Source organism: Hoplias malabaricus, chromosome 2 (genome assembly GCF_029633855.1).
Source record: "Hoplias malabaricus isolate fHopMal1 chromosome 2, fHopMal1.hap1, whole genome shotgun sequence".
In the NCBI taxonomy this organism is placed as follows: domain Eukaryota; kingdom Metazoa; phylum Chordata; class Actinopteri; order Characiformes; family Erythrinidae; genus Hoplias; species Hoplias malabaricus.
This window is the reverse complement of record NC_089801.1, coordinates 45,717,104-45,744,309: the sequence shown is the minus strand read 5'-3', so window position 1 is coordinate 45,744,309 and position 27,206 is coordinate 45,717,104. Positions and strand designations below refer to the sequence as shown.

The following is a 27,206-nucleotide window of genomic DNA, read 5'->3' as shown; positions in this document are numbered from 1 at the left end:
ATTCAAAGTAATAAATGCTCAAAAATGCTTTACTGTTAACAGAAATATAGTGCCTGTCTCATGGACTGTATTTTTTGTGTGATGGTGAAGCAGTTGCATGGTTTTTGTGTGAAGTTCGAGTAGCATATATATGTATGATGCACTTTATCTACTTATGTTATGTTTAGAGTATACAGTAGTGATTTTAAATAGTTAATTTATATTTTGTAATACTGAAATAAGACTCGCCTTGCGCCCAATGATTCCAGGTAGGCTCTGGACCCACCGCGACCCTGAATTGGATAAGCGGTTACAGAAAATTAATGAATGAATGAATGAAATAAGACTTGAGTTCAGCCTGTATAGTAGAACATGGGGACCCCTAATTACATGTTGGTATTTTGTAGTGATTACATGATCAAATGATCACTGAAGACATGACCTCTAAACCTCTTTCTTCGTGTGTGTATATGTATGTGTGTATAGCTAAATGGACGAGCGGGATCGTAGCCGCTCTCCGTCACGCAGAACCAGCAGAGTGGAGCAGGTGGTGGGACGTTGGCTGCGCCGCTCCAGAGACTCCACCAGCAGGTTTGTCAAAAAATTGGGTTTTGTGTAGTAGATAGATGCAGAAGAAAATGCCTTATCATCAGGAGATTATGAGTTTGATCCCTGGGGTTGCCACAGCCAACTGTAACCATACATGTGTCCCATTATTCAGTACTATGCTACCTAATGAGGGTATCCTGTAACTTACATAACAGGATCAGTCACTTCCGGGGCTTTTCCAGTGCATGGTGCCTACGCTACTTGGCTTGGCTGTACTTAGCTTTTCTTTTTTGTTTTTCCACTGGGTAAATTTGCTACCTGATACCTGGAACCAGGTTCTTTTTTACTCCCTGCTCCCTTGTGGTTCCAAGCGAGTCGAGTAGGGATTAAATGGCAAAACCTTGCAGAGTGCTGACTGACCAGAGAGACTTTTCAATCATGGCAAAATGCAGACATCTAGCACAAACTCGCCATCCATAATATCTTCAATATTATAGCTATAGCAATGGCAGCACATAAAATTACACAGTGGTCTTTTGAAGAGGTTCTAACGCTCCTTGGATTTGTGGCAGATGAAAAAAATTCAGTGACATTTGTACAGTGCAACACGTAATGACAAAACTCTACTGATCTGCCTGAACTGGGGCACGGAGCTGTGTTCAGTCCCAAAAAACAACAACAAAGTGAGAATGCACAATGAGTAAACAATGATCAACATTACCGACACTGTTGCTGTGGTTTTCAAAGCCAGCCTTAGAGATGGTGGTTTGTGACATCATCCTCTATATTTCTAGGGACTATGCTAATCGAGATGTTACCAGGTACCAAGTCCCAAACGCATGTAGAGCTGAGCCAAGCCGAGTAAGTGCATCATTAGAATTCTCCAAGCTTGCTGAGCTCTGATAATGTTGTGATGCTGTGGCTGGACCCTGTTGTGGAAGAATTGTGCTAGACCTCACACTCACTGCTTGGTAGCATCAAAAGATAGAGGATACTACCAAGAATTTTCTTCCACTTCTTTTGTGCTAAAGTAGAATGATGTGAGATTTATAGATTTATATATGTTTTAGAAATTAACTTAAATAACATAGCTAGTATTGAAATAAATTTTTACCTGATGTATTCCATTAATCCGAAAAGAAATTAGGGATTTATTATGAAGTAACAACCTTGACATTAATAGCATTGTGCTGAGTGATGTGGGGAGAGGAAGTGTCTTTTTTTCTCAATCAGAGAGCACGAGGTTTTGGAACACAGGGACCAATCTTGGAAATTAAATTTTGTTTTTCTGTTGTTATGTATTATGAATGATGTGTGTGCTTATGTATGCATACACCTAGAAACAACCCCATTTCCAGAAAAGTTGGGACACTGAGCAAATTGTAAAATAAAACAAAATGTAATGATGTTCAAATCATTTAAACCTAATATTTAATTGAAAATAGAACAAAGACAGTCTTTTATTGTTCTTTGAAAAATATCATGCCATCACATAACATCATTAAAAGCTGAATAGAATCAAAATAAATAATGCAAAAAACAAGGCCTAAAACTCTTATTAAATGTCTGTGGTCTTCAGGCCCTCAGATGAAACTGAATTAAACACAGACATGTTTCTGAAGTGGAAATCACTGCATGGGCTTAGAAACACTTCCCAAAACCACTTTTTTGTGAACACCGTTTGTTTGCTGCATCCACAAACACAAGTTAAAACTCACAAATGCAAAGAAGAAACTAGATATAAACAGGAACCACAAACACTGACACCTTCTCTGAGCCTGTGTTCATTTAAGATGGACTGAGCTAAAGTGTCCTGTGGTTTGATAAATCAAAATCTGGCCAGCATCTGTGATGGTATGAGGGGGCATAAGTGCACATGGCAAGTGTTAATGCTAAACAATAAATACAGGTTTTGGAGCAACATGCTGCCATCCAGACAATGTCTTTATTAGGGGTGGCCAATCCACATTCTGCATAGATTATAACAGCATGTCTTCTTTGTGAAACAATCTGGGAGCTAAATTATTCCATACTTGTCAACAACTGACAAACATGATGGATTTGTCTTTGCACCATTTAAATAATTCATATAGGGTGTAAATGATTTGCACATCATTGAATTTGTTTTATTTACATTTTCACAATGTCCCAACATATTTTGAAATTAGTGAATGAACTAAACAATCCCATGCTCCACACTTAAATGGTTGTTAAAGTTTTCTGAATTTATGATCTATGTTTTAGCACTTCATGAGACAGGCTTCCCTCACATTTAACAAATGATCCACAAAATTACTCAAAGCTTTGTTATAAATATTATAATCAAAAATGTTTTCTTACAATGTTCCAAATCCTGGTATTCAAATAGAACAAGAAAGCGTGTGTGTATGTGTAAAACATTATAGAGAGCGAGTGATTGAAGACGGACGTGCAGCTGACGCCAGTCCTCATGAGCAGAGAAGCTGTTCAATCAGATTGACCGCTCAGATTCCGTTTGATTCTGCCCTCAACACACATGGATTCACAGTGTCCACACATACTCCGCCCCAGGTGCAGGAGGTCACTGCAGGTATACACACACACAGACACACACACACACTTCTTGTTCAAAAGAGCAAAATTATGCTTAAACTCGCCTCTCTTATTGTATTTTAGTGGATATTTGCTTAGACAGTAACACTAATGTTTATCTGCAAGGAATTTCAATATAGATTTGATCAGTTCTGAGCGAGGATGCACTGCGACCCTGAAATGGAGAAGTGGAAAAGAAAATGATGATGATGATGATAAGCGAGGATGAAGAATCCTCTCAGATTTGATGCTGTAAATTGCTCTATTATTTTCATCTGGTCAGGAAGTTAAATTTCCTGTTGGCAATTTTTTTGCTAGGAGCATCTCCTTTAATGGGCACAATTCTGGGTCTTAATAAAATGTCCATGACCTACCTTGATCGAAATACCACAAGGATCAAACAACACATTTCTTACTCAGCCCTTATAAACAACCCTATTTAGCCAGGTCTAGCTGCTGGTTGAGAATGAGTCTCTGTTTACTCAAAATTAGTGCAGTCAAAATTCACTAATCACACCCATTAGTGCACACAGGAATTTAATGCATTTTTAGCACTATTTAACAAAGAGGCTAATTTCTGCTCACAATTCACTCTTTTTACAGAACATAGTGATGTATTAGTGGCATTATTCAGATGCAAATTAAGAGATTCTAAATTAAAAATCTAAAGATATTACAAGAAAGTATTAACGAACAGCTTTCTCTCACCAGTTTCATATATATCACATTACGCATTTTCCAGTACTTTCTAGCATTTCAATGTTATTATAGTGATTATATGTTTTAATCGATAGTCACTGTAATATAACATAATAACCTAAATATAATTCCATTGTGTTGATCTTATATTGATTATTTTATTTTTCATTTAGATATCCATTATAATAAGCTTCAGTCTTAAGGGACTATGTGACTAATCACGATTCATTGCAGCAAATTCTGAATTAGTTTTTTATTTTATTTATTTTTTAATCAATCGGCAGCACTACTCCAAATGCATGGTGCCCTGCAGTAGCCGTTTTTGCTTGGTTCTCTTTCTTCTCTCTTCTCGTTTTCTCTAATTTTAATCAGTGCTTTAATCAGCAACATTGTGTTACTTTGGTTCCCTTTAACCTTAAAGGTTTTGAGAAATAGAGCTGTTGGTTGGTGTGTGTAATGGGAAAGTGTGTGGTGGTTCATTCAGGGCGGTTTGTATAGTTTGGGGACTTTGAGGAGTAATATCGATGAAGCACAGTCAATTTTTGGAAAACTGTCTTTGTGTGTGGAGTGTCTCACATTTTGACATTGGTTAGGATTTTTAAAATCCTGTAGTGTGGGCCAGCCATTAGGCAAATTGGACTTGGTGGTCTTGTTTTACAAACACGTGGCATGGTATGAGCTCTAGATCCCCACATTAATATGCTACTGCACTAAACAGGTCAATTTTTTTATAATATGTTCCTTTTACATCTCCTTCTCTATTACACTTGCCATCACTCCTAATATATTTCGATATTTTACTGTGCAGTCTTAGGCACCTAAGATAACTATATATATATATATATATATATATGTGTGTGTGTGTGTGTGTGTGTGTGTGTGTGTGTGTGTGTAAATTAATGCCATCTCAGTAAGTGTGGTGCTTGTATAAATTTATATATAATCACAGTAAATACAAAAAAATAATAACATAAAAAAATAAGAACTATAAGGACATATTTTTTTCTATAAAGTAGTAGGTGAGAGTGAGTTTGAAGAACAATGTTTTGTTCGGATTGTCCTTAATTGCATGAATTTTTTAAATCAACAGCACACATTATTTAAAATCATAATTTATTAATCAGTAAACAAGGTATTGGATGATAACCTCAAATAATAAGGACTCCATGAGGAGAGATTTGGAAAATATTAAACCAACACATTCACACACAGAATATCACACTGACTGGAATAATGTTATTTGGTTTTATTCTAATGTTGGGTTTTATTTGTTGTTTGTTTGTTTGTTTTTAGCAAATAAACACTTACTGCTCAGATATATAACTTTTTCAATCTCATAATCTCTGGGGCCTAAAACATTTGCACAGTTATGGTTATTTGTGTCTCAGGGCATTTATTGGTTAATAGTCATTATAGAGTTAATGGGAAAATCCTTGCTCTGTTTGTGAAGCAAAGTAGTCATTACGCTGGTCAGCAAGAAACCTAACCCTAACAGCAACAGCAATCAATAACACAGCTACTACAGGATTTTCATTGGGCTAAGTATGTTTTCCTCACATTACATCAAAACAACCTCAAATCCATTCACTGCTCATTCACATCAGTATCGGGAAACTAATGTTTAAAATAGATCTATTCCTATTTTAGGGTGTGTTGTGCACACATACACACACCTCATGGTCATCATTCTCAGTGCCATTTGTTGGCTAGAGGGGAATTACTCGCCCCCCCCCCCTCCTTCAGGAGTAAGGAACTCACTTTCACAGCACTGTCCAGGAGGAGGTAAGGATGTGGTTTCCTACCCATCTCCAAAAGTTACATAGTGCAGTTTCTGCAATGCGTTTTTGTGCAGATTTTCAGCTGTAATTTCTATGGTAAAAATACTACCTAGTGTTGGTTTAAGCCCAGTGCACAGCCAGAGGAAACCTGTTCCTGGACCAGGTTTTGGCGTTAAAAACCATTTGATGATCCCTGCTCTAGAGTAAGTAAGACAACAGGAAGTCAGGGCATGGTTAAGCCCAAGACCATCTGCTCCCCAGCATCTCCCCACATCACCATGGCAACCTTGCTGAGAAACCACAGAGCCCAATCCATAGCCTTCCCATGAGTGATGATGTCATTGGTATAATTGGCTAAATCAGACACAGGGCACACACCCAGACTAAGTGGATATTAGGCTCTGAAAGAATTAGATTCTAATGGTATGATTATTCTGTGTGTGTGTGTGTGTGTGTGTGTGTGTGTGTGTATGTGTGTGTTTTAGGAGGTCCGGCGGACGGTAAACTTTTGCCAGGTGACCAGCTGGTCAAAATCAACAACGTTGCAGTTGACGATCTGTCTGCAGAGCAGGCTGCTGATATTATTAGGTAGCTGTGGACATATTTGAAGCTTATGATGATAATGCATGGGTGTACACAACTGTATAACCACATTTGAGTTGAAATATTTTTTTATTAATATACAAAACTTAAGACATAGCATCACCTGCAGGGGTCGCCCAAGAGACATAATGCTGGGTCCAATATGACTCGCTATTCACTATTACCTAATTTACTCACTATATAGTGCACTATTATAGGGAGCTGACTTCAGAAGGGTAGTGAATGTTAACAGACACTGCCACATTTTACCAAGCAGTGGGTATCTGCTGTCCACTTGTGTACATGTACATGGGTTGTATACAGGTCCCTGTGTTCTACTCTATGGGTGGAACACTTAAGTCTTAGTTTAGGATTACAAAATATAAATTAACAATTTCAATCACTGCTGTATACTCTAAGCATAACGTAACTAGACAACCCTGATAGCAAGGAGACTGCGGACCACTGTTGGCACACTGAGGGCAAAGTTGGAAGTTCACTAGTGTTTTGCACAGCGTTTTCTGGGTGGACCGCTGGTGATTAAACAGAATTTTAGACAAAATGCCACACTTTTCCTGTACACAGGATAGTAATCTGAGTGGTCCGATGGTGGACCAGCAGTGGTCTACAGTCAGTGGTGTGCCAGCCTTTTTATGCCAGTGGAGTGATATATGCTCACTGTCTGGAAAAGCACATCATATGTGTATATGCTACTCAAAATTCAACAATAACCATGCCACTGCCTCAGCGGGACACATTAGAACCATGGCCCATGAGGCATGCGCTAGATTTTTGTGAGCAAAAGCACCACAGAGTGATAAACATTGTTGATGTTTTCTCCAGCAGCACAAACAGGAGCTAACTGACAAATTTTCTGCAGTGTCACCCTGTGTCAGACCAATATGGAGTTATTTCTGTTTTGTGAAAATATTATATAATTAAATGAATAAAGAAATAATTAGTTAAAAGGAGATATCATTAATTGACATAAGGCAAGACAGATTGATCACGTATGTTAGATTCATATTTGCATCTACTAATGATAGTTTAAGAGGCCTAAATATCTGACTGATATAACAGTAGATCTACAGTCAGACCGTCCAATCAGAAGATTTTAGGCTACTTCACCACTCCCCCTTCTCACTCAAGAGAACCAGTCGGAGTAAGGGAGGGCGGGACTAGTTTGTGAACGAAACGCTTCTCGAAGTTCTATGTAAGCACTAGAAAAACAAAATTTTTTGTGAAATTCCGCCTGGACATTTTTTTAAGTTTAAAAACGAGGACATGTTCAGGTAAAAGAGGACGTCTGATCACCCTACTGTTGGCTAATGCTAGGATATTTTCCTACCTAGCTAGGGCTAACTACAGGTTGTCTGTCAGGTGCTTGGGTGGAACCTAATGGAATGGAAGATAACTGAGCAGCAGGGGTGTTTCTTAATTCCTCTTCCCCTGTATTTTGCAGCTTGGCTGTATACTGCATATAGCAGTGCATTGTGGGATTGTACGAGGGCATTAAAAAATTGTACACTATATTTTCCGACACTACTACAAAATGGCAGAATCCCAACAGTGCACTAGACAATAATTTAATATCCATCTATATTCATTCATCTGTCACTTACAGTAATTAAGTGTGTGTGTTTTCTATGAAATTATGATATATTTTTTTCCCCTCTCTCTTCCATATACAGGGAGTGTCAGGACACAGTAACCATGACAGTGCTCAGAATAACAGTGGTGAGCATATTTACACACACTTACAAACTCAAGGCCACTCTAGATGTGAAGGTGTGACGACTTAATGGAATTGAGTTAGATATCAACGCAAGGGCTTTGCTCCAGTCAACACTATCCACTTTCATCCTTCCTGCTGACTGGGTGCTTTTTCTTAGACTAGGATAGATGATGACATGCACGAGAGGCAGAATGAAAGATGAGGGTGAATATGCTCATTAAGCTTCAGCTTGAAAGTTAACTTTTAGATAAGCTATTTGCCGTAGAAACGTTTCCTCCTATATATGACAGCTAATACTACATTCCAACTGCAAAGGCTTTAGCTTCTACACTGAATGATGACTGGATTAGGAACACCTACTTTGTATCTCCACTCATTGTCCATTTTATCAACTCCACTGACCATAAAGGAACACTATGTACACTTGTTATCCCCATTTGACATTGCTCTTCAATGGCCAAAACCACCACAGAGCAGGTATTATGTGGGTGTTGGATGATTCTTAGTGCTGCTGACACTGACGTGATGCTGGTGTGTGTTGAACTGGTACGAGTGGATAAGACTCAGCAGTGCTGCTAGAGTTTTTAAAGCCCTCAGTGTCACTGCTTGACTGAGAATAGTCCACCAACAAACAATATCCAGCCAACAGTGTCCTGTGTCTACTAATGAATGAACAATGAGCTACATTGTCTCTGACTTTATAAGGAACCAAGACAATGAGTGTAGAAACAAGGTAGATGTTTCGAATTCAGTCATTGTTCAGTGTATAAATGCATACATTTCTCATTGTAGTTGTGAATTTTCACTCCCTTAACAAAGCACACAATACACTACTTGGTTAACTGCATATCGTTATGAGCATTAAAGATTATAAAGTTTAAAAAAAAGTAATAAAATGTAAATGCTAACACGGTCTGGTAAATGTATAGTGAACTTACGTCTTTTAATTTTCCATAGGGGCCAAAATCATCCTTCATAACCCCAGAGAAAAGAGCCAAGCTCAAATCTAACCCGGTTAAGGTGCACTTTGCTGAGGAGGTGGTGGTCAACGGTCATTCGCAGGTCAGATGCATCACTTCACTTTGATTTCTGGGTATGTGTGTGCTTCAGGTGCAAGTATACAGAATGCCCTGCAGGTTCAATAGAGCAAGATTATCTTCACTCGCTCTCTGTGTGAGCAGTGTGGTCCGCCCTTTTCCCCTTCACAATGTAATGCAAGCCAGCAGTAGCATCTGCTAGTTAAGGTAACAACTGATGGAGTTGTGGTTGGCATTAGCAAAGAGGCAGTTACTGGCTTCATGTATCTCAGAAGACACTCATGCGCTGCCTTCACCTTTCCAACTTGGTAGCATTGTATGTCTGGAGGTGTCCCAACTAGTGGGTGGTATTCCTAATGACTAATGAAGGAGAAGTTTGTGTAAAAGTAAAAAATACGAAGGAGGATGACACTCCCTTTAGGTGTAGAATGGAAAGAGCCATTTCAGCACTGGACTCTTTTCATATACATCCATATAAGTCCCTTTTGTTCAGTTCATCTTTTATGTGGAAGTATTTAGAAAGTGTATGTGTATGCATGCATGAGTCTGAGGGTGTGTGTGCACTGATGGTCTTAGGGGAAATTTGACTCAGCAAGCCAGAGTTCTCTGATGCTGATGTTTTTTCATTAATAGCCCAGAAAAACCACATCCTGCTCTCATTAACGGATACACACACACAGAGAGTGAGAGAGAGAGAGCAAGAGAGAGAGAGAATAAAAAAGTGCTTACCAACATTGTTTATTTTTTTGTTTATAATTTTTTTTTGTGTGTGTGTGTCTAGCATTTTTGGCATTTGCATATATTGTCTACTGTAAAATCCATTAAAGGAATCCATTAAAGGAATATTGCAGTGTTTTCCCATCTCTATCTGCTGCATCATTAAAAAAATGTTTTAAATCAGCTCAACATTGATACTAATTTCAAAATTCTTATGCAAATGGTTTATGGAAACTCACCTGCATTGGGCATTTGCTGAAACACTTCCCTTTTATTTCTTGAATAAGACGCTTGGTAAGGGTTTTTCAAAGTTGTTTTCAAGCAACCCACATTTTGTCCTTTGATTTATATCACAACCCCAGGCAACACAAACTCTGGACGTTTACTACATTATAAAATGAAATATAACTGGCATCTGCCTATTTCTTTCTCAACGCCACTATTAACAACATTCAGAATGAGGGTGATTAGTATAACTCTCAGTATTAATGAGCGTTTTCTCAATTATAAAATGACATTTATTGGTTATGGATTCTGTATTTTGGTTCTCTGCACTTTAGAAACTATTTTGGCGTCATAGATTTATGTTTTGGTCCGATCTTGTTGGGAAATTAACTCACAAGTGTAAGTATATTCTCCTTTAAAAACTACGATAATTATCGACGGTTAATATATTTTAAGGTATATTATAACATTTTGTTAATTACATGTAACATCAGTAACTTCCAGTTCCACCTTACATTGTGATTTAATTACACTGCAGCGCCGGGCGTTACTGCAACAATTAAGGTGGAACTAAGGAAATAAGAAGTCGAATTCAGTTATATGTTCTAGTTATATAGAAGAATTAGGAATGGGTGATAATACAAGAAAACTGAACACCTTTGAAGGCGTATGACGCCTTAAATTTACTTCAAGTCTGTACTTGCATGGTATAGCTTACGGTGACCAGATCTGAGATGGTAAACAAGAGGACACGTCTGTGTGTGTGTGCGTTTAATTCATCCGAGAACTTACATTTACGTTTCAGCATAGCTGCTCGAGATGAGGGTAGGTACATGAGCATTGCCTGACGTAAACAAGGACTACTGACGTGCAGACTGACCAATTAAATGTTTACAGAGAAGGTTATCGACCAATAACGGTAGTCAGACCGTCCAATCAGAAGATTTTAGGCTACTTCACCACGCCCTATTCTCACTCAAGCGAACCAATCGGAGTAGGGGAGGGCGGGACTAGTTTGTGAACGAAACGCTTCTCGAAGTTCTATGTAAGCTCTAGAAAAACAAAATCCCGGACGTTTGTGAAATTCCGCCTAGACATATTTTAAGTCTAAAAAAGAGGACATGTCCGGGTAAAAGAGGACGTCTGGTCACCCTAGTATCGCTGCAGACTAGTGCCGCTACCTTAAGAGCTCCGATGATGACGTACCAGTCTCCAGAACGGTCGCCCGGTTTCCTACACCGTGTAACTCTGTTCCCAAGAAGCCCAAGGAAGGCGCAAGGCGGGAACACGCCCTGGAAAAGGAGTCAGCAGAGCAACACACTCCCACATTACCTCACACACTACGGACATGTTTGATCCCTACCAATGTGTGTTTTTTGACTGTGGGAGGAAACCGGAGCACCCGGAGGAAACCCACGCGGACCCTGGGTGAACACACCAAACTCCTCACAGACATCATAGATTAAAGTGAAGGATAGAACCGTGGGGAAATTTCCAGACCATAAAAGGGCTTTGTCACGTCACCATGGGTTCTTAAGGGCTACATATGTATATGAAATGGTAGTGTTTGAAAGGGTGAATATGTTATGTGCTGTACACATAATACATGTATTGTAGAAATCAAAACAGAACTCAACAACTTATCATTGATTTAATCTATTATTACATTTTGTGTCATTGAGTTTACAGGGCTATTATTGCTCATGGTAACTGACTGTATTCTCCAGACACATCGGGTTCAGAACAGGTCTGAAAACGTAGCAGTGTTCCTTTAAGCGTTTGCAGATCAATGTTGATGCCAGTTGCTTTTGTATGTCATGAGCATTAAATGTGAGTCAATTAAAAGCTGGTGCTGGGTATAAAAGACTTCAAAGAGAACATTAAAGACTCAGAAAATTGTGAGGAGAGAAAGAAGAAAAGAGAAAGAGGTGTAATGAGAAGACAATAAGGGGGGAAGAGAGGAGAGAAGCAGTGAGGGAACGTTTTAGGCAGAGTCTTCTTCAATAATTCATCAGTAATTTATTAATTATTCAATTAATCGTTTATTTAAGGAGGCCTGTCTGTATTTGTGCCATGTGTGGAGCCGTTCTACTTTAGATAAATTGCTTGTATATGTTTCAGTGTGTGTGGGAACCATATATATACATACATATTTCATGTAAAACTCAGCAGATACATTGAAATTGTGCTCTAAATGTTTAAAATAGAAGCCAGGATGTAAACGCAATGATGTCAGACATCAAGAAAATATAATTTGGGGAATGAAAACTTTTTCATACAACTGTATTGTACTTCTGATTCATATTTTTATACACATAAAATGTTTTTGTGATGTTTATCTAAGTGCTACAATATTTTAAAGTAATTTTGATTCTTTGTCAAATTGTTGCTTTATATGCTGATACAAAATCTTTCAGATCTCTATGAATCAGGCAGATTTAAACTACCACTGTTTTCCTTTGTCCACAATCATAATCAGTTGGCAGTGAGCAGCAGAAAAGGGTCATAGGCCTTGAGCATTGTTAAACTCAATTGCATTTAATTATTCATGAAAGAAAATAAACTACAAGATACTCTGCTGGATGCTTTCTTTAATCCTGCTTCCCTGAACAGAGATTACTTCAGCATGGTGTGTTTTATTTTCTTTTTTTCTGATAGCTGTAATTGACCTCTTTTTCACCTCCAGGGCAACTCCCTGCTTTTTCTGCCCAACGTCCTAAAGGTCTACTTGGAGAACGGTCAGACCAAAGCCTTCAAATTCGAACCCAAGACCACAGTTAAGGTATGATAAGGGGTGGACGATATGGTAGATATTTACCATACCATGATTTTTTTTCCACAACAAATGATATGTGTAATACAATTCCAAAATAAACAAATATTCTTCAGCTGCTGTACCTGAGCTTAATCTCGTCATGCTCTCTTTTATACCGAGTATTTGTTAACGTGTAACATCCAAAAAAACACAGAGAAACTCAAAGATCCAATTGCAGGAGTGTTATTTATGGCTAGGAATAAGCAAATAGCAGAGACGTGAATGGTCCAGACAGGTTTATTCTAGGAAGCGTAGTCAGGGAAAGCGTGGGTCACACGGGGAGGCAGAGTCCAGAGATTATCCGAGGGGCTAGGCGATAAACGGGTCCTGAGGGGAAAAACAGAGGTCGAAACACCAGAAGGCAGAGAGGAAAAACTGAACATTTAGTGAATCTCATGAAAGGGCAATACTTCACAAGGAAGAGAGGGGAGGGAGGAAACTTAAAAGTTGCAAAAGGGGTGTTGGTGTAACTAATTAATACTCAGGTGAGCTGGAGCGTGAGAGATTCGTAACAACATGCTATAGAATAGGAATAAAAAAAAGCATACCATCACTGCCAGAGCAAAGCCTTGTAGCTACAAAATAGTAATAGTAAAGCAAAAGGAAGTGATGGAACCAAGTAATTTGTGTGTGGTGGATTTTGATCCTACTCAGACCATTGGGCAAAGAGCAGGAGAACATCAAGGACAGGGTATCAGTCCATCCCAGGACCAATATTGCACATAATGTGATATAATTCATCAATAAATATCATATTGTGATGGATATGCATTCAGTAATGCAAGGAAAATAATTGTTGTTTATTATTCATTTTTTATAAAGGAAGGTATTACACTACTGTTATTTAATGTTGATTAAATGTGCACTTAAACTAGGCCAGTGGTTCACTTGAAGATCAAGAGGCATTATTTGGACCATTCATTTGAACCAGGCCAGGCAGTGTAATAAATTTAATGGCATTGGATACGCCGGATATTGTTTGTTTCTCTAAAGTGTAATTACAATATCAGGATGCAGCAAACGGCTGTCGTTAATGATTAGATGCCAGTGGCAGATTCCGTCAAAAAATACATGACATGACTGAAAGGACAACATTAATCTTTGCTCTGCATCCCCTTTGTGTTTTTCTGTGATGCTTAAGGTGAACATCTGCTTGTTTCTCATTCTCCAGGACATAGTGATGACTCTGAAAGAGAAACTGTCTCTGTCCCGTATTGAGCACTTCTCTCTTGTGCTGGAGCAACAATACAGCATCGCCAAACTGTTTCTGCTGCATGAAGAGGAGCTGATTCAAGAGGTATACACTAGGGCATACTCATTCATTCATCCATTCATTCATTGTCTGTAACCGCTTATCCAGTTCAGGGTCACGGTGGGTCCGGAGCCTACACGGAATCATTGGACGCAAGGCAGGAACACACCCTGTAGGAGGTGCCGGTCCTTCACAGGGCTACACACACATTCACTCACACACATACTTTTGAGTCACCAATCCACCTACGAATGTGCCGGAGGACACCCACTCGGACAAAGGGAGAACACACCAAATTTCTCACAGTCACCCAAAGCGGGAATTAAACCCACAACCTCCAGGTCCCTGGAGCTTTGTGACTGCGACACTACCTGCTCCAAGGATTCATACACTCAAAAATATATTAAATGTATGTGGACTTAAAGGTGACGTCTCGAGTATAACACCATATGCTAGCTCTCAAGTCTGTTTGCGTGTTCAAAATCTGTGTGTTTATGAAGCCCCAGTGCCTGCAAATGGTTTAAAAATCTGTCTGGATATTGCTCCATAATACTGACTTATTTTCGGATACGGCGGAGTCTTCTGCATTAATTTCTTACGTATGTTGCACATTTCCGAAAGCTTAGGCATGCAGACAGGACGGAGCAATACCACTGGAGACCGTGGGGGCAGTACAAGAAGACAGTTAATCGCTCTGCCTTACTCAGGCGCACTGTGCGAGTTCTCATGCCTCTTGTGCGGGGCTACCCCCGGCAAAGCAAGATATCGAATTCCCTGTCAAACATCTGAAAGTACTGAAAGTACTGAAAGTACTGGAAATGACATTCGTCATCAATTTCCCTTAGTGGTAAGACAAGTGAATAAAAGTCTCTGTCCAAATGTCGCGCAGTATTTAATGGCCTCACAGAACTCCGCCATGTAGAACGCTGCTTTTTCATCGTTTTTTAATTAAATACTGAACTAAAAGTTCCTCCGCCGTCGCTTTGTTTGATTTTTTAATCCGAACTGCCCTCTACTGGATGCGTTGCTCAACAACCATGTCAACAACCAGTGACGGTTTTATCGCTTGAAGGGCACGCGTACATTTCCGTCCGCAGAGTATAAATGAGCCTTGAGGTGCTACAAAAAACGACTCATGTTACAAACGCGTTTCTGTGGTAATTGAAACAGTGAATAAAATTAACCTTTAGCTATGTAACATTCAGAAGCTCTGTGTCTTTTAAGGTGTGTTTGAGGGGAATAAAACAACAGTAATAAAAAGACATATTTATGTGTGTGTGTATGTGCTGTGTGTAGGTTGTCCAGAAGAAGGAGTCCCATGACTACAGGTGCCTGTTCCGTGTCTGTTTCATTCCCAAAGAACCCTCGGACATGTTGGAAGAAGATCCTGTAGCTTTCGAGTACCTATATTTACAGGTGTGTGTGTGTGGTTCCTGTACAAGTGTATCATGCACATTGTTGTTTTGTTGCTGGAGTATTTATTATATTAATATTACTGCTAGTTTGAGAGTGGTCCACCCCCTAATAATGTCTGGAAAATATTGGCCCAGTGGGCAGAAATATACAGTAAAGAGCTAGAGGTCGCTAACCCAGTGTGCATCAGCAAAAGTTATAGAGTCTTAAACTGTGTGTGTGTGTGTGTGTGTGTGTGTGTATATATGTGTAGAGTGTTGGTGATGTTTTACAGGAGAGGTTTGCAGTGGAGATGAAGTGTAACACAGCTCTTAGACTGGCAGCACTGCATGTTCAGGAAAGACTGGCCAGCACTGGACAGCCACTAAAAACACCACTAAAGACTGTCACGTGAGAGATCACAAGACACGCGCGCATACGCACACACACACACACACACACACACACACACACACACACACACACACACTCACAAACAGTGATGATAGACTAGAACACCCTAACACCTACCTAGCTCAACTATAATCCCAAGATTTCTTTAAGGAGCAATCAGTTATATTCTCCAGTAATTCTTCTTCATGTTATAAAGCAGCCAATACACTAACATCTAGTGGCCTGGATGTATCAGATAATATACATTAAACCTGCTTTTATAAAAGTTTGCCATTAGCGAGAAACATAAAATGGTTCTGTACTATATTAAATATGTGAATAGTGAGAGAATGATATGTCCTATTAGTATATGCCTCATATATATTGGTCCTTAGGTATTTATTAGTGTTATGGGTGTGCGTGTGTCTGTGTGTGTGTTTGTAGGAAGGACTGGGGTATAGAGAGTTTTGTTTCCAGCACTCTGCTGAGGAACATGCGAGAGAAGGACCTGAGGAAAGCCATTAGTTACCACATGAAGAAGATCCTGGTACAGGAGCCCAAGCAAAAGGTGTGTCTGTGTGTGTGTGTGTGTTATATAGTGTAGGGAACATTCTTACATGCTACACCAGCATGTCTTCATCGGCAAATAGTGCATGTGCTTGGCTGGCCTGTATGCAGTCCACATCTGTCTTCTGTTGCCATCATAAGGTAGAGAATCAGACAAAGGTGACCACAAACATTTGAGCAGCTTACATCTTGTATGAAGCAAGAATGGGCTAAAATTCCACTTTTAAAACTTCAGCAATTTGTATCCTTAGTTCCCAAATGATTAAAAAGGGTAATTAAATGGAAGGTGATAAACAGTGGTAAAGGAAAGCTGTGTTGCAGGAATCAAATGTAAATGTATTTATATAAATGCCAATTTACAAAATCCATGACAATGAATGCCAAGGCTGCGCCAACGTGCCGCCCAACCTTATACATATTTAAATTAATTTATTGATCTTTGAATACAAAATTCTCATCATATAAAATTAAATTAAATTATATTACTAAATTAAAGAAGACTTCATATTAATAGTATTTTTGTAGCATTTTTTAATGTGGTCCAGCTGTTCTGCTTGTTTGTTGTGCTTGTGTCTCAGCACACAGAAAAATAGGGAATAAATGATATATTGAAAATATCCAATGCGATATAATAATATGTGAAATCTTTTTTTTTTTTTTTGCTGTTTTGTCCATATTCTTTGTCACAGTTATAATATTGCTTTTTATTTTATGTCTCAGGTAGTGACAGTAAACCAAGCCAGGCTAAATTACCTGAATGAGATGAGTGAACTCAAGACTTATGGAGGTAAATCCTTCAGTGCCACCATGATGGTAAGCACTCAAGATACACAACATACTCATTTTTCAAAATAAAAAACTGAAAATAAATGAAGACATTTTAAAATATACACTTTATACATTGTATATTTACGCCACCTAGTGTTCAGTAATAGACTGAGGCAAGAATGACCAGTGTTAGGAGATTTTATATTGGCTTGTATTGGTGTTCAAAAACTCTCTCCCTCTGGCCAGTTGCAGGACAGAGAGTCTATGGTCAGTCTGTTGGTAGGGGCACAGTATGGAGTGAGTCAGGTGATCAATCACAAGCTGAGCATAATGACCACACTAACTGAGTTCAGCAGCATCACCAGAGTGGAGCTCACACCAGAGTCAGATCGCGTCAGCCTTGTCAAAATCTACCTGCAGGATATAAAGGTATTACTACACACACACACACACACACACACACACACACAAAGCACAGTATGTCAGGATCTATAGTTTTCAATAATAGAGATTTGCATATATAGTGCATATATAAAATATGATCATTTTCATTTTATAGATTTTAAACCATTTGTATTTCTATGAATTAAATAATTTGTTAAGACAACTGTGGATTACAGTCTATTTAGACAATAAAAACAATTTATACATTTAAACTTTGGCTACAAACACAATGCATCAATTACAAAATTACAATATCGCTTCAGCTGAATCATTATCTTCAGATACATCCATCATGATGCATTCAATCATTTTAATACTGACAATCTCTAACTAGTACACTCACCTTTTATCTTGCACCCTACAGCCTTTAACACTGCTCCTGGAGTCAGTGGCTGCTAAGGACCTCTCGTGTCTTATAGCTGGTTACTGCAAACTGATGGTGGACCCACAAATCTGTGTATTTCCCTGGACAACTAAGACAAAGGGCCACCGGATATCAGCAGAAGAAGGTACACAGTCCCTAAGTCCAGTGTATTTGGTGCTCTTGAATGTCCATTAGATTGTTATTTAGTTATAGTTTTTTCAATATGTGATGATAATAGCAATGCTACAATTGTTATATAATTTATCTCTATTGTGTGAGCTGTCGATAAACACCACCTTTAAGTCTTCTGCATTATTCTAAACGCTTAGACAGTCTTATACACTTTGTTACTTGTAATTAGATGAGTAAACCACAGATATACTACATGTCGTATGTTTTTGCAGGTTATGTATCACGATGTGGCAGTGAATCTGAAGACTCTGACACAGATTTGGATGCCCTGATTGCTCATGTGTCTAAGGCTACCAAGAGTGATCAACAGGAGGCAGCAGAAGCTTCAAATTACAGGGCTAGTTCAGGTGTGGAACAAGAGACAGAAACGACTGAGACCAAAAAAGAAGACCAGAATGAAAAGCAAGTTCAGTTGGCCAACGGATTTGACACAAAGATAGTAAGACTAGAAAAACAGACCAACTCCTGTGTAAATGTAGGAAAAAGTATTAAGATTATTGAAGTGAAAGAAACAGTGGAAAAGGAGGACACAAATGGAGAGAAGGAGACAAAATCTCCATGTGTCATCATTGTGGATGACCCACCATCTGAGGCATCAGACTCATGCCAGACAGACTCACGTTTCCTAACCAGCATGTCCAGTGACTCTATGGATGCCCTTGAGGAGGACGATCTCTTGACCTATTGCTCCACTGGTTGTCCTAGCCACCTTGATGTAGAAGGTCACTACCTCCATGTTGATCCTTCCCTGCTATCACCAAGTCCAAAGCAAATATATTGTCAAGATACTGACTTCCATAATGAGCTGGGTTCTGATTTTGATGGAGACAGTGATCCATTTGTATGTTTTGCTGCTCTGTCCAGCATTGCAGAATGTCTCCCCAGTCCTCCTGAAGCCAGTGAGGATGAAGATTGTGAAGATCAGGGAGCTGAGGTAGATGGACAAAGACCAGAAACATCAGAGGACGACTGTGAAAGGGCCGAAACTACAGGAGAAAATGTGTTTACGTTTGAGCAGGGAGACACGAGATGTTACTACAACATCTGCTCTAATGTGACCCCTGATAGTGCCCACAGCCTCCCTAGACCTCCCACTCCCCCTGTCACTCAGAAGGAACAGCGGGAGAATGGACAAGACGAGGAGAGGGAAACAGAACCTGCACCTATCCTTCAGCCTCCTCCTGGCTTTGGAGACAGTAGCTCAGATGATGAGTTCTTTGACGCCCAGGAGAGATTTACATCCCCTGAGGAACCTTCATCAGCAGCCATGGCTCAAGGTTTGGTCAAATTTTTTACTCTGAATTATTTATGATTAGCAAGGGACAAAATTTTTATTCTAAGCTAAATAAACAAACAGTGTAGAGTTGTATTTGAAAGTAGTAATAAAATTTCTCTGTACTTCTTTCCTTTCCAGAAATATCCACAGAATCAACCTCCATGAAGCGTACCCTAAGTCTAAGTGACATCGGAATCTGTTTTGGCGAGCAAGAGACGACTGAGAGGGATAGGATGGGAGAGAAGGCAGAAGACTTACAGGTGGAAATGGAAAATGACCTGACAAGGTTCCGCAAGAGATCCAGAAAGCGTCGTTCATTTATGGAAACAGATTACACCTCTTTAGTGTCATTCCCCGAAGAAGATCAAACAAATAACTGCAACCAAATCCCAAATCACCAGTCAGGCCTCAACAACAGGGGAGAAGGTCTGTTCTCTTGTTTTGATGGTGGGTTCTCAGACCAAAGCCCTTGCCCCACAGTTTCATCTCTAACAGGTGCTGAAGGGGAGCCAGCACAACTGGAGTCCAAGCCCATCACACCTTCCAAACAAAGTAATTCTGGAACACGGTCTCTCATTGAAAGCAATAAAATGAGCAAAGCCAGTCAGCGGAAACAGCAGTTAATGCTGATGGAACCAGATTCAATGGAGTTTAAGTCTGTCACTGAACTTGTATCAAATGTTCCACCTGCTATTACAGCATCACGTACCTGTGTAGATCTCAAAGGTAAAGAGAATAATATCGACAGTACTGATGGAGAAGAAGAAAGTGCAGTGGAGGGTTCAGTCGAAGGCTTCCTTGCTGATCATTTATTCTTTGCCAAATCCAGAAGGAATGAAGGTGATAAGACATTCAATGTAAAAATGAACAACCAAGACTCTTTCATAGGTCTGTCACAAGGTACACTGGACAAGCTAAAGACTTGCTCCCTCTCAAGACTAGGCCAAACACCCCTGGCTAGCTCACTTTTCTTACAAGTCCCAACAATATCCTGCTCCCAAAGCCTTGGTGTGCATAGTGATGAAAAAAGTCTAGAAATGGGCATTCAAAAAGGCCCAGTAGAACCAGTAGAGAGAAGCCGAAGCCAAAGCATGTCTGCAGCATTTGGAAGAAGAACTCCTCTTAGTTCACAAAGGCACCTCTTTGCTCAAAGGGAATCTCTATTCCAGTCAAAAGACCCAGACCATGATGATCTTGACACCTCTAGTGATCCATCCATTCAAGAGCTATCCTCCAGTGTTCCTTCTATGGAGCTCAACCAGGGATACCTATTAACACCATGTTCAACTGGCATCCTTGGTCGCCTTTCCGCTTCAACACTTCGGGGAAAGATCCAGAACTTGCCCCTCTATTTGTCACGTTCCCAGGAAGTGCTAGATGGTAATACTAGTATTTGTGGTAATACTAAACCAGCAAGAAGATTTTCTGAGACACGGACAAAAAGAAAGGAGGTGGAGGTTGTGAACGAAGAATCTGAGGAGATGACCTCAGCTGAAAAAGCTTCTGAAGTAACCGAGGTAAAAGTTGTAACCATAGTATCAGAGGAAGTCACAGAGGTAATCGAAGAAGTCAGGGAAGTAAACCACAAAAATTCTCAGGGGCATGGACAACAGAAGACAAAGACAGAACCACAGGGTCCTCCTCAAGCATTCAATTCACCTTCGTGCCCACAATCTGTGGCCACCGTCAAGGTCAGCCCTTCTTCTGTAGTGGTTACTACACAAAACCTGAATGGACCATGGGGTGTAGTGGCATCACCAGAGATTGGCGGATTACAAGGAGGAAGCAGTCCCCTTGTGGACACACACTCACATCATCTGGCATCTGGTTGCGGAGTTTTCACGAATTGTGAATCCAAACCAACCAGCACCCAGCCAAAGGCTTTGCCTAGCCCATGTCCTCATGGGAAACCTGACCTTAGCTGCAGCTCAGCCCTGGCCATGGGGTGTGAGAGAGTAATGGATGGTGCTCAAACACCTTTAGAGGTTTGCGGATGCCAGGCTGTATACACCAACTGCTTCAGTGGTGTTCTAGATAGTGGCAGCTTTGATGATGAGTTGACTGTCTATGAGTTCTCTTGCAGGACACAGCCAGAAGCGAGTGACCAGGCAGCACAAATGACGACCGCCCCACCTTCATCCCTCTCTGATTCCCCTGCCTCCTTTTCACCCTCTTCACCCCTTCCTCCCTTCCCTCGTGTGGTCTTGCCACCATCTTCATCTGAACTTGGTCCGCTTCTGTCACCTCTGCATGCCCATGACTGCTTCCTCTCTGACCCACATGAAGATACCATTGCTGCTCTTCTTTCCCAGCATTATCCCTTACCACCCACAGGGTTCCTGGCTTTGCAGAGAGATGTCGACACCTTGTTGACAGTCCTGGCTGGTGCTATGAAGGACCAAGATGGTGTTCAAGAGCACCTCAGAGACAATTGTGCAGCCCACTTCTCTGAAAATAAGCAGAAGCTTCATGCAGAGGCTCGGGGGCTCCTGACAGGCTGTCAACAAGTGGTAAGGGTTGGGCAGACACCGGCAGAGACACTGGAGGCCTTGGTCGAGAGTTTTCACTCCTTGGTGCAGTTGACAAGTGTATGCCTGAGCTTTTCAAGTTGCCAGAGATGTCGGGAGCGCCACACCCAAGCTCTTTCAGGACTTGCAGACCTGGCACAGACATACCAGGAATTTGCACTCGCAGCAGAACGTGTGGGCATCACAACAGGAAAGAGGACTTGCCATGATCTCAGTATTAAGCTCCTGGCTCGCCAGTGCACTGCACTCACAACGTCAGTCTTCTGCCTCACACAACTCTTCCGCACATTGACTGCCCTTTGACATCTGAACAGTAATGCTAGAGGTATTTCTTATGAACATCTAATCATAAGGCGCCCTTCTACGGATGAAAGAAATCCTGCCAAATTTAAATGAAAAATTTGAAAATCTGAGTGCAAGTTGAAGCTGGTTATGGAAATACACAGACATTTGGTAAACTCAGCAAACAAACCACCTCCAAAATCAGAGTGACTGAGACATAAAATATCACCAGGATCACAGCTTATGAATTCACTCATGGACACAGGCATGTACCCAATGATAATCTGGAAGTTAAAAACTGTTGTGTTGTCAATATTTACATTTGAACATATATGATTTTATTATTATGTACTGTAGAGCAAAATTAGAGAACAGCTAACATTGTCCCAAATTCTTATTTTTACAATTTGTTGCCTCCTGAAATTTTTAAAAGGGTTTATATAAGGCCTATGAGTTGACAATCGTTATTTCATGTTAACAGCTTAAAGGACGTAATTACAATGTTTGCAGTCAGCCAAGTGCATTGTCTTGCATAAAACTTGTTGGTTTATTGACAGCTGTTCACACACTTTGGATTGAATCTTCCCTTAGGTTGATAGAATATAATGGTTTCATCCGGCTCAATTAAATCAAATTGTAAATCATAAAAGTGAACTATCTATCTGTCTATCTATCTATCTGTCTATCGGTCTGTCGGTCTGTCTATATTTGTATCTGTTGATGAGAGTCTTGGAATTCTCTTAGATGGCAAAGCGTTGTATGCTGAGACCGAATCTTGCTCATACAGCCATGAATTGGTATTCCAGCTCATCAATCTTGTTCTCTCAAGCATTTGTCTCAAGTCGATGACCAACATTTTTCAGGGAGTTGAATTAATTATCTCATTTTGAGGTTCAGTATGGCGGCACGGTGGCGCAGCAGGTAGTGTCGCAGTCACACAGCTCCAGGAACCTGGAGGTTGTGGGTTCGATTCCCGCTCCGGGTGACTGTCTGTGAGGAGTTGGTGTGTTCTCCCCGTGTCCGCGTGGGTTTCCTCCGGGTGCTCCGGTTTCCTCCCACAGTCCAAAAACACACGTTGCAGGTGGATTGGTGACTCGAAAGTGTCCGTAGGTGTGAGTGTGTGAGTGAATGTGTGTGTGTCTGTGTTGCCCTGTGAAGGACTGGCGTCCCCTCCAGGGTGTATTCCCGCCTTGCGCCCGATGATTCCAGGTAGGCTCTGGACCCCCCGCGACCCTAAATTGGATAAGCGGTTACAGATAATGGATGGATGGATGGAGGTTCAGTATACTAGATATCCCATTCTTGCAGTGGATGAAAGGGTCAGCCCTTCATGTGAACAACTAGCTGTCTATGTCACCTTGGATCAGCTTGCCATATTGCAAATTGATTCGAAGTTTTGACAGATAAATTGTTTTTGTCAGTTAATTTGCGTCATGTGTCAGAGTAGGAATTACTGTGACGTGTCCCAATGTGGTCTCTAATTTTGATCTCTACTGTATTTTCTCGTTATGTTATTTATTTATTTATTTATTTATTTATATATTTATTCTTTTTTTTTTTTTTATTAAGAATACATAAGTAGTGTCATGTGCTAGGTTATATCTAGCACATCTTAAAGGAACACTCTGGCCAACATGAAACATTTAGCCGTTGCTACGTCTGTTGTTAACATGCCTAATTACTTTCTAAAGTTGTGCAGCAGTATACTCTAAAGTGGAATTTGTTTTTTTAACTAGGAAGTGCTCCCCCACCACCACTTATGGTTATGTATCTTAAAGGTGGAAGGAATGTTTTACAAATGACAGTTGTTTCGGGAAGGATTTTTTTATGGTTGAATATCTTTTCTGTGTATTTGTTTTATGATCATGTAAACATCATTACTGTGGAGGAAAATAATTATTTGATGACTTATAATATGAAGAAAATTTAAAATTAACAAAGTAACTTCTAGACATTTTACCTCAGTTTGATTCCTGTTCTCTGGTCAAATTAGATTAAAAGCATGCATTTTATGCTATACAGTAATAGATGTAGTCTTAAATTGAGGGAGAGTCTGATACTTTCAGTGCACTAATCTATGTATTCGGCCACTTGCATTTTGATTGGATGTCTGTACATCAGAGTATGTGCACTTCCATTTGTCCTGGCTCTTACTGGTTCAGTGTGAATCATAAAGACTGCCTCCTTCTTCACGTCATGTCAAAAGAGCAGACTTGTGATTGGTCATTTTGCATGTCAGTCAAATTTCTTATCCTGCAGTATTAGGTGGTTAATTGCCATGTTAAGTGGCGAAAGGAACCAGATTCTTCGTAGAGAGTCTGGTGATACGAGAATATAACGTGAGAACTGAGGGAGGGGAGTTACCCTACTGATTTATTGATATCCTTGTTGTAATTACTACTCTATGGATGGAGTGAGACCACAGAAATTCAACACAGTGGTTGTATGTATAATGTATTTGTGAATTGCATGCTGGGTATTGTAGTGAAGGAAACAGTGAGACTGAGGAATGCAATACAGAGCTACATAATACAATACAATTGTTTTAAGCTGGAATATCCCTTTAATGCTTTTTTGGCCTTTCAATTATTTTCTTGATTGTACACATATTGCCAGGGACACAAATTCATAGAGACAATATGTCATTCTTTCAGGATTTCTCTCTCTCTCTCTCTCTCCTTCTCTCTCTCTCTCTCTCTCTCTCTCTTTCTCTCTCTCTCTCTCTCTCTCTCTCTCTCTCTCTCTCTCTCTCTCTCTCCATGTTTCTCTGTTTTTTTACTTACCCTTTTAGACAAATGCATGCTTGGCTCTCATAAAAATGCTGTTAAATAATTTACTTATTTCCACTCCCAACTGCACTTTTATCAGAGCAGAATTAACAAATGCTCTGAGTGATACGTGTTTAATAGATACTCATGATTATCTGTTACAATGACCAGTAAGTATACTATGTATATATTGGACAAGCATACCAAAGAATATGAATAACCATGTTGTAGAGAAGGAGTTCAGCTGCTTTTTTATTATTTGAATTTTTAAGGTGCATTTTCCATAACCACATCAAGATGTTTCTATATTCTTTATTTGTTTGAAGGTATTTTAGTAGAAACTACCCAATAGATTGTATTTATTTTATTTTCTTTCACTATACACTATTATATACACTGTATATAAATGCAAGCACAAAATCTGCTATGGTTGAACTTTGCATTTGACATCACATTCATCTGCATAGTGAAATTCCCATCCTTATGCATTATGATATCATGTCCATGTACATGATATATTCATCTCAAACAGCATGTAGTCTGTGAAATACTCACCTTTGCAGCTCAGAATTTTGTGCTTACATTTAGAAGTTTTTATTTATATTTATTTTTATTTCACAAAGATTAAGCACAGATCTTTATGATTAAGATCTAGTTGATCTTAAATCCAGTTCTACATTGTGACATCATTTCCACTTACATTGTTATGGTTATTTTTTTTTTATTGATTACTTACTTACTTAAACTTCATACAATAGTTTCAACAATTCAGTCACTGCCAGTTTTAGCGAGCAGGACTCCCCAAGTCACACCATGTAAAGAAGCTGGAAGAGTGAAGGCTAATGCTTGTTTTCCCAGAGACATGTAGGCATGCCTGTTAGCAGCTCAACACGCTTGTAGGTGAACACTAACTGACCAATTATGTCATGTAACCCAATAGTGACATAAAACATTAAATTATTCTTTGTTATAAAAAGTTTTTTTTTAATCAGTGTGATGCTTATGATTAGGCGCTTCACTCAAGCAGTATTTTTTTTGCCATGTCTTAACTATGCTTTGTGACATCACTTCCATCTACTTTGTGACATCACAATGACACATTAAAAGCACACAAATGACAATTTGATTTAACTTCTGTAGCTTAACAGGGGACATTGAATCATTCATAGTGAAAGCCCGATGCCGAAACCATGTTGTTGGAAGTCAGTATTTTATCTGTCTGTGAGCAACTTTCTTTCTTGTCTAATCTATATCTAAACCTTGGGTGACTCATAACAGGAGTAGAGGAGCTGTTACAATAGACATATTCATACCGCATTAGGGTAATACTGATATTTCTTACAGATGTGTGGACATAACTGGAAGCTGCTGTACACCGTCCCTTTCAGGCATGCTGGAAATCATACACATACTGCGCTATTAACATGATTCCAAATACAACAGTTTCTGGAGGGATGCATGTAGAAACAAAAGCATGACTGAACATTATCGAGAAATGAGGACGAGACAGTGGCAACATGAAAAGTGTATGAATGAATGGATGAATGTAGAGATGATGAATTGCAATCTCTTGCTTTGTAATGCAGTATTCACTCTATTAAAAAGAAACTTGTAATGACTATTATTTTGTAAATTGTTGTACATAATGCAGTGATCCAGATGTGTGCGGTTTTATCTTATTCACATTTACCTTTATATAACATCAGTCTGAGATTTTTACTCTGCATAAACAGTTTGAGGTAAATGTGTTGATTCAGGCATTCTGTTAGCATGATGCTAATTGTTGAGTTATGATTCACACTCGACTAGTTCAGTGTAATATGGAATTTCTGAGTTCTGACTATGAAAAAAGTGTTTCCTGGTCAGAATGTTGGGATGTTCTCGTAAATTTCAGTGTATGCCATCAAGTCAACATGAGTGCTCAGAAAGATAGTGGCCTATATTAATTAAAATTGCATAAAATCAGTATCGCTTTGATCCTGCTTATTGGTGTACAGGCAGCATGGTGACACAACTGATGTTGTAACTGCCTTGGTTTGATCTGACTGTAAACAATTTGTCTTCATGGGTTTCTTCTGGGTGATCCAGTTTCCCCCCACAGACCAAAAACACGTTGCTATGTCAGCTGACTGTGAAATTTTGCACCGTGTGAATGTGTGAGTGTGTGATACCCTGAGATAGACTGATGTGGCGAGTTTGTTCCTGCTCAATGATTTAGGTAGGCTCTGGACCCACTGCAGGCCTGATTATGATAGTTGCAGAAAAAGAATAAATGAATGAATGAATGAATGAA

The 27,206-nt window shown here is 39.6% G+C and overlaps 1 protein-coding gene across 1 annotated transcript; it reads left to right on the top strand.

The window, feature by feature from the left end:
- Positions 1 to 469: 469 nt before the first annotated feature.
- Positions 470 to 23,769, top strand: LOC136686884 (FERM and PDZ domain-containing protein 1). The gene is made up of 15 exons (XM_066660947.1): positions 470 to 570; positions 2,934 to 3,097; positions 6,062 to 6,164; positions 7,850 to 7,895; positions 8,851 to 8,955; positions 12,559 to 12,654; positions 13,859 to 13,984; positions 15,236 to 15,355; positions 15,606 to 15,742; positions 16,169 to 16,292; positions 17,012 to 17,104; positions 17,306 to 17,488; positions 17,868 to 18,012; positions 18,272 to 19,336; positions 19,474 to 23,769. Exons 1-15 carry the CDS (start codon positions 470 to 472, stop codon positions 22,164 to 22,166), a joined length of 5,301 nt encoding a protein of 1,766 aa, XP_066517044.1. The 3' UTR covers positions 22,167 to 23,769.
- The last annotated feature ends 3,437 nt before the right edge of the window (positions 23,770 to 27,206 follow it).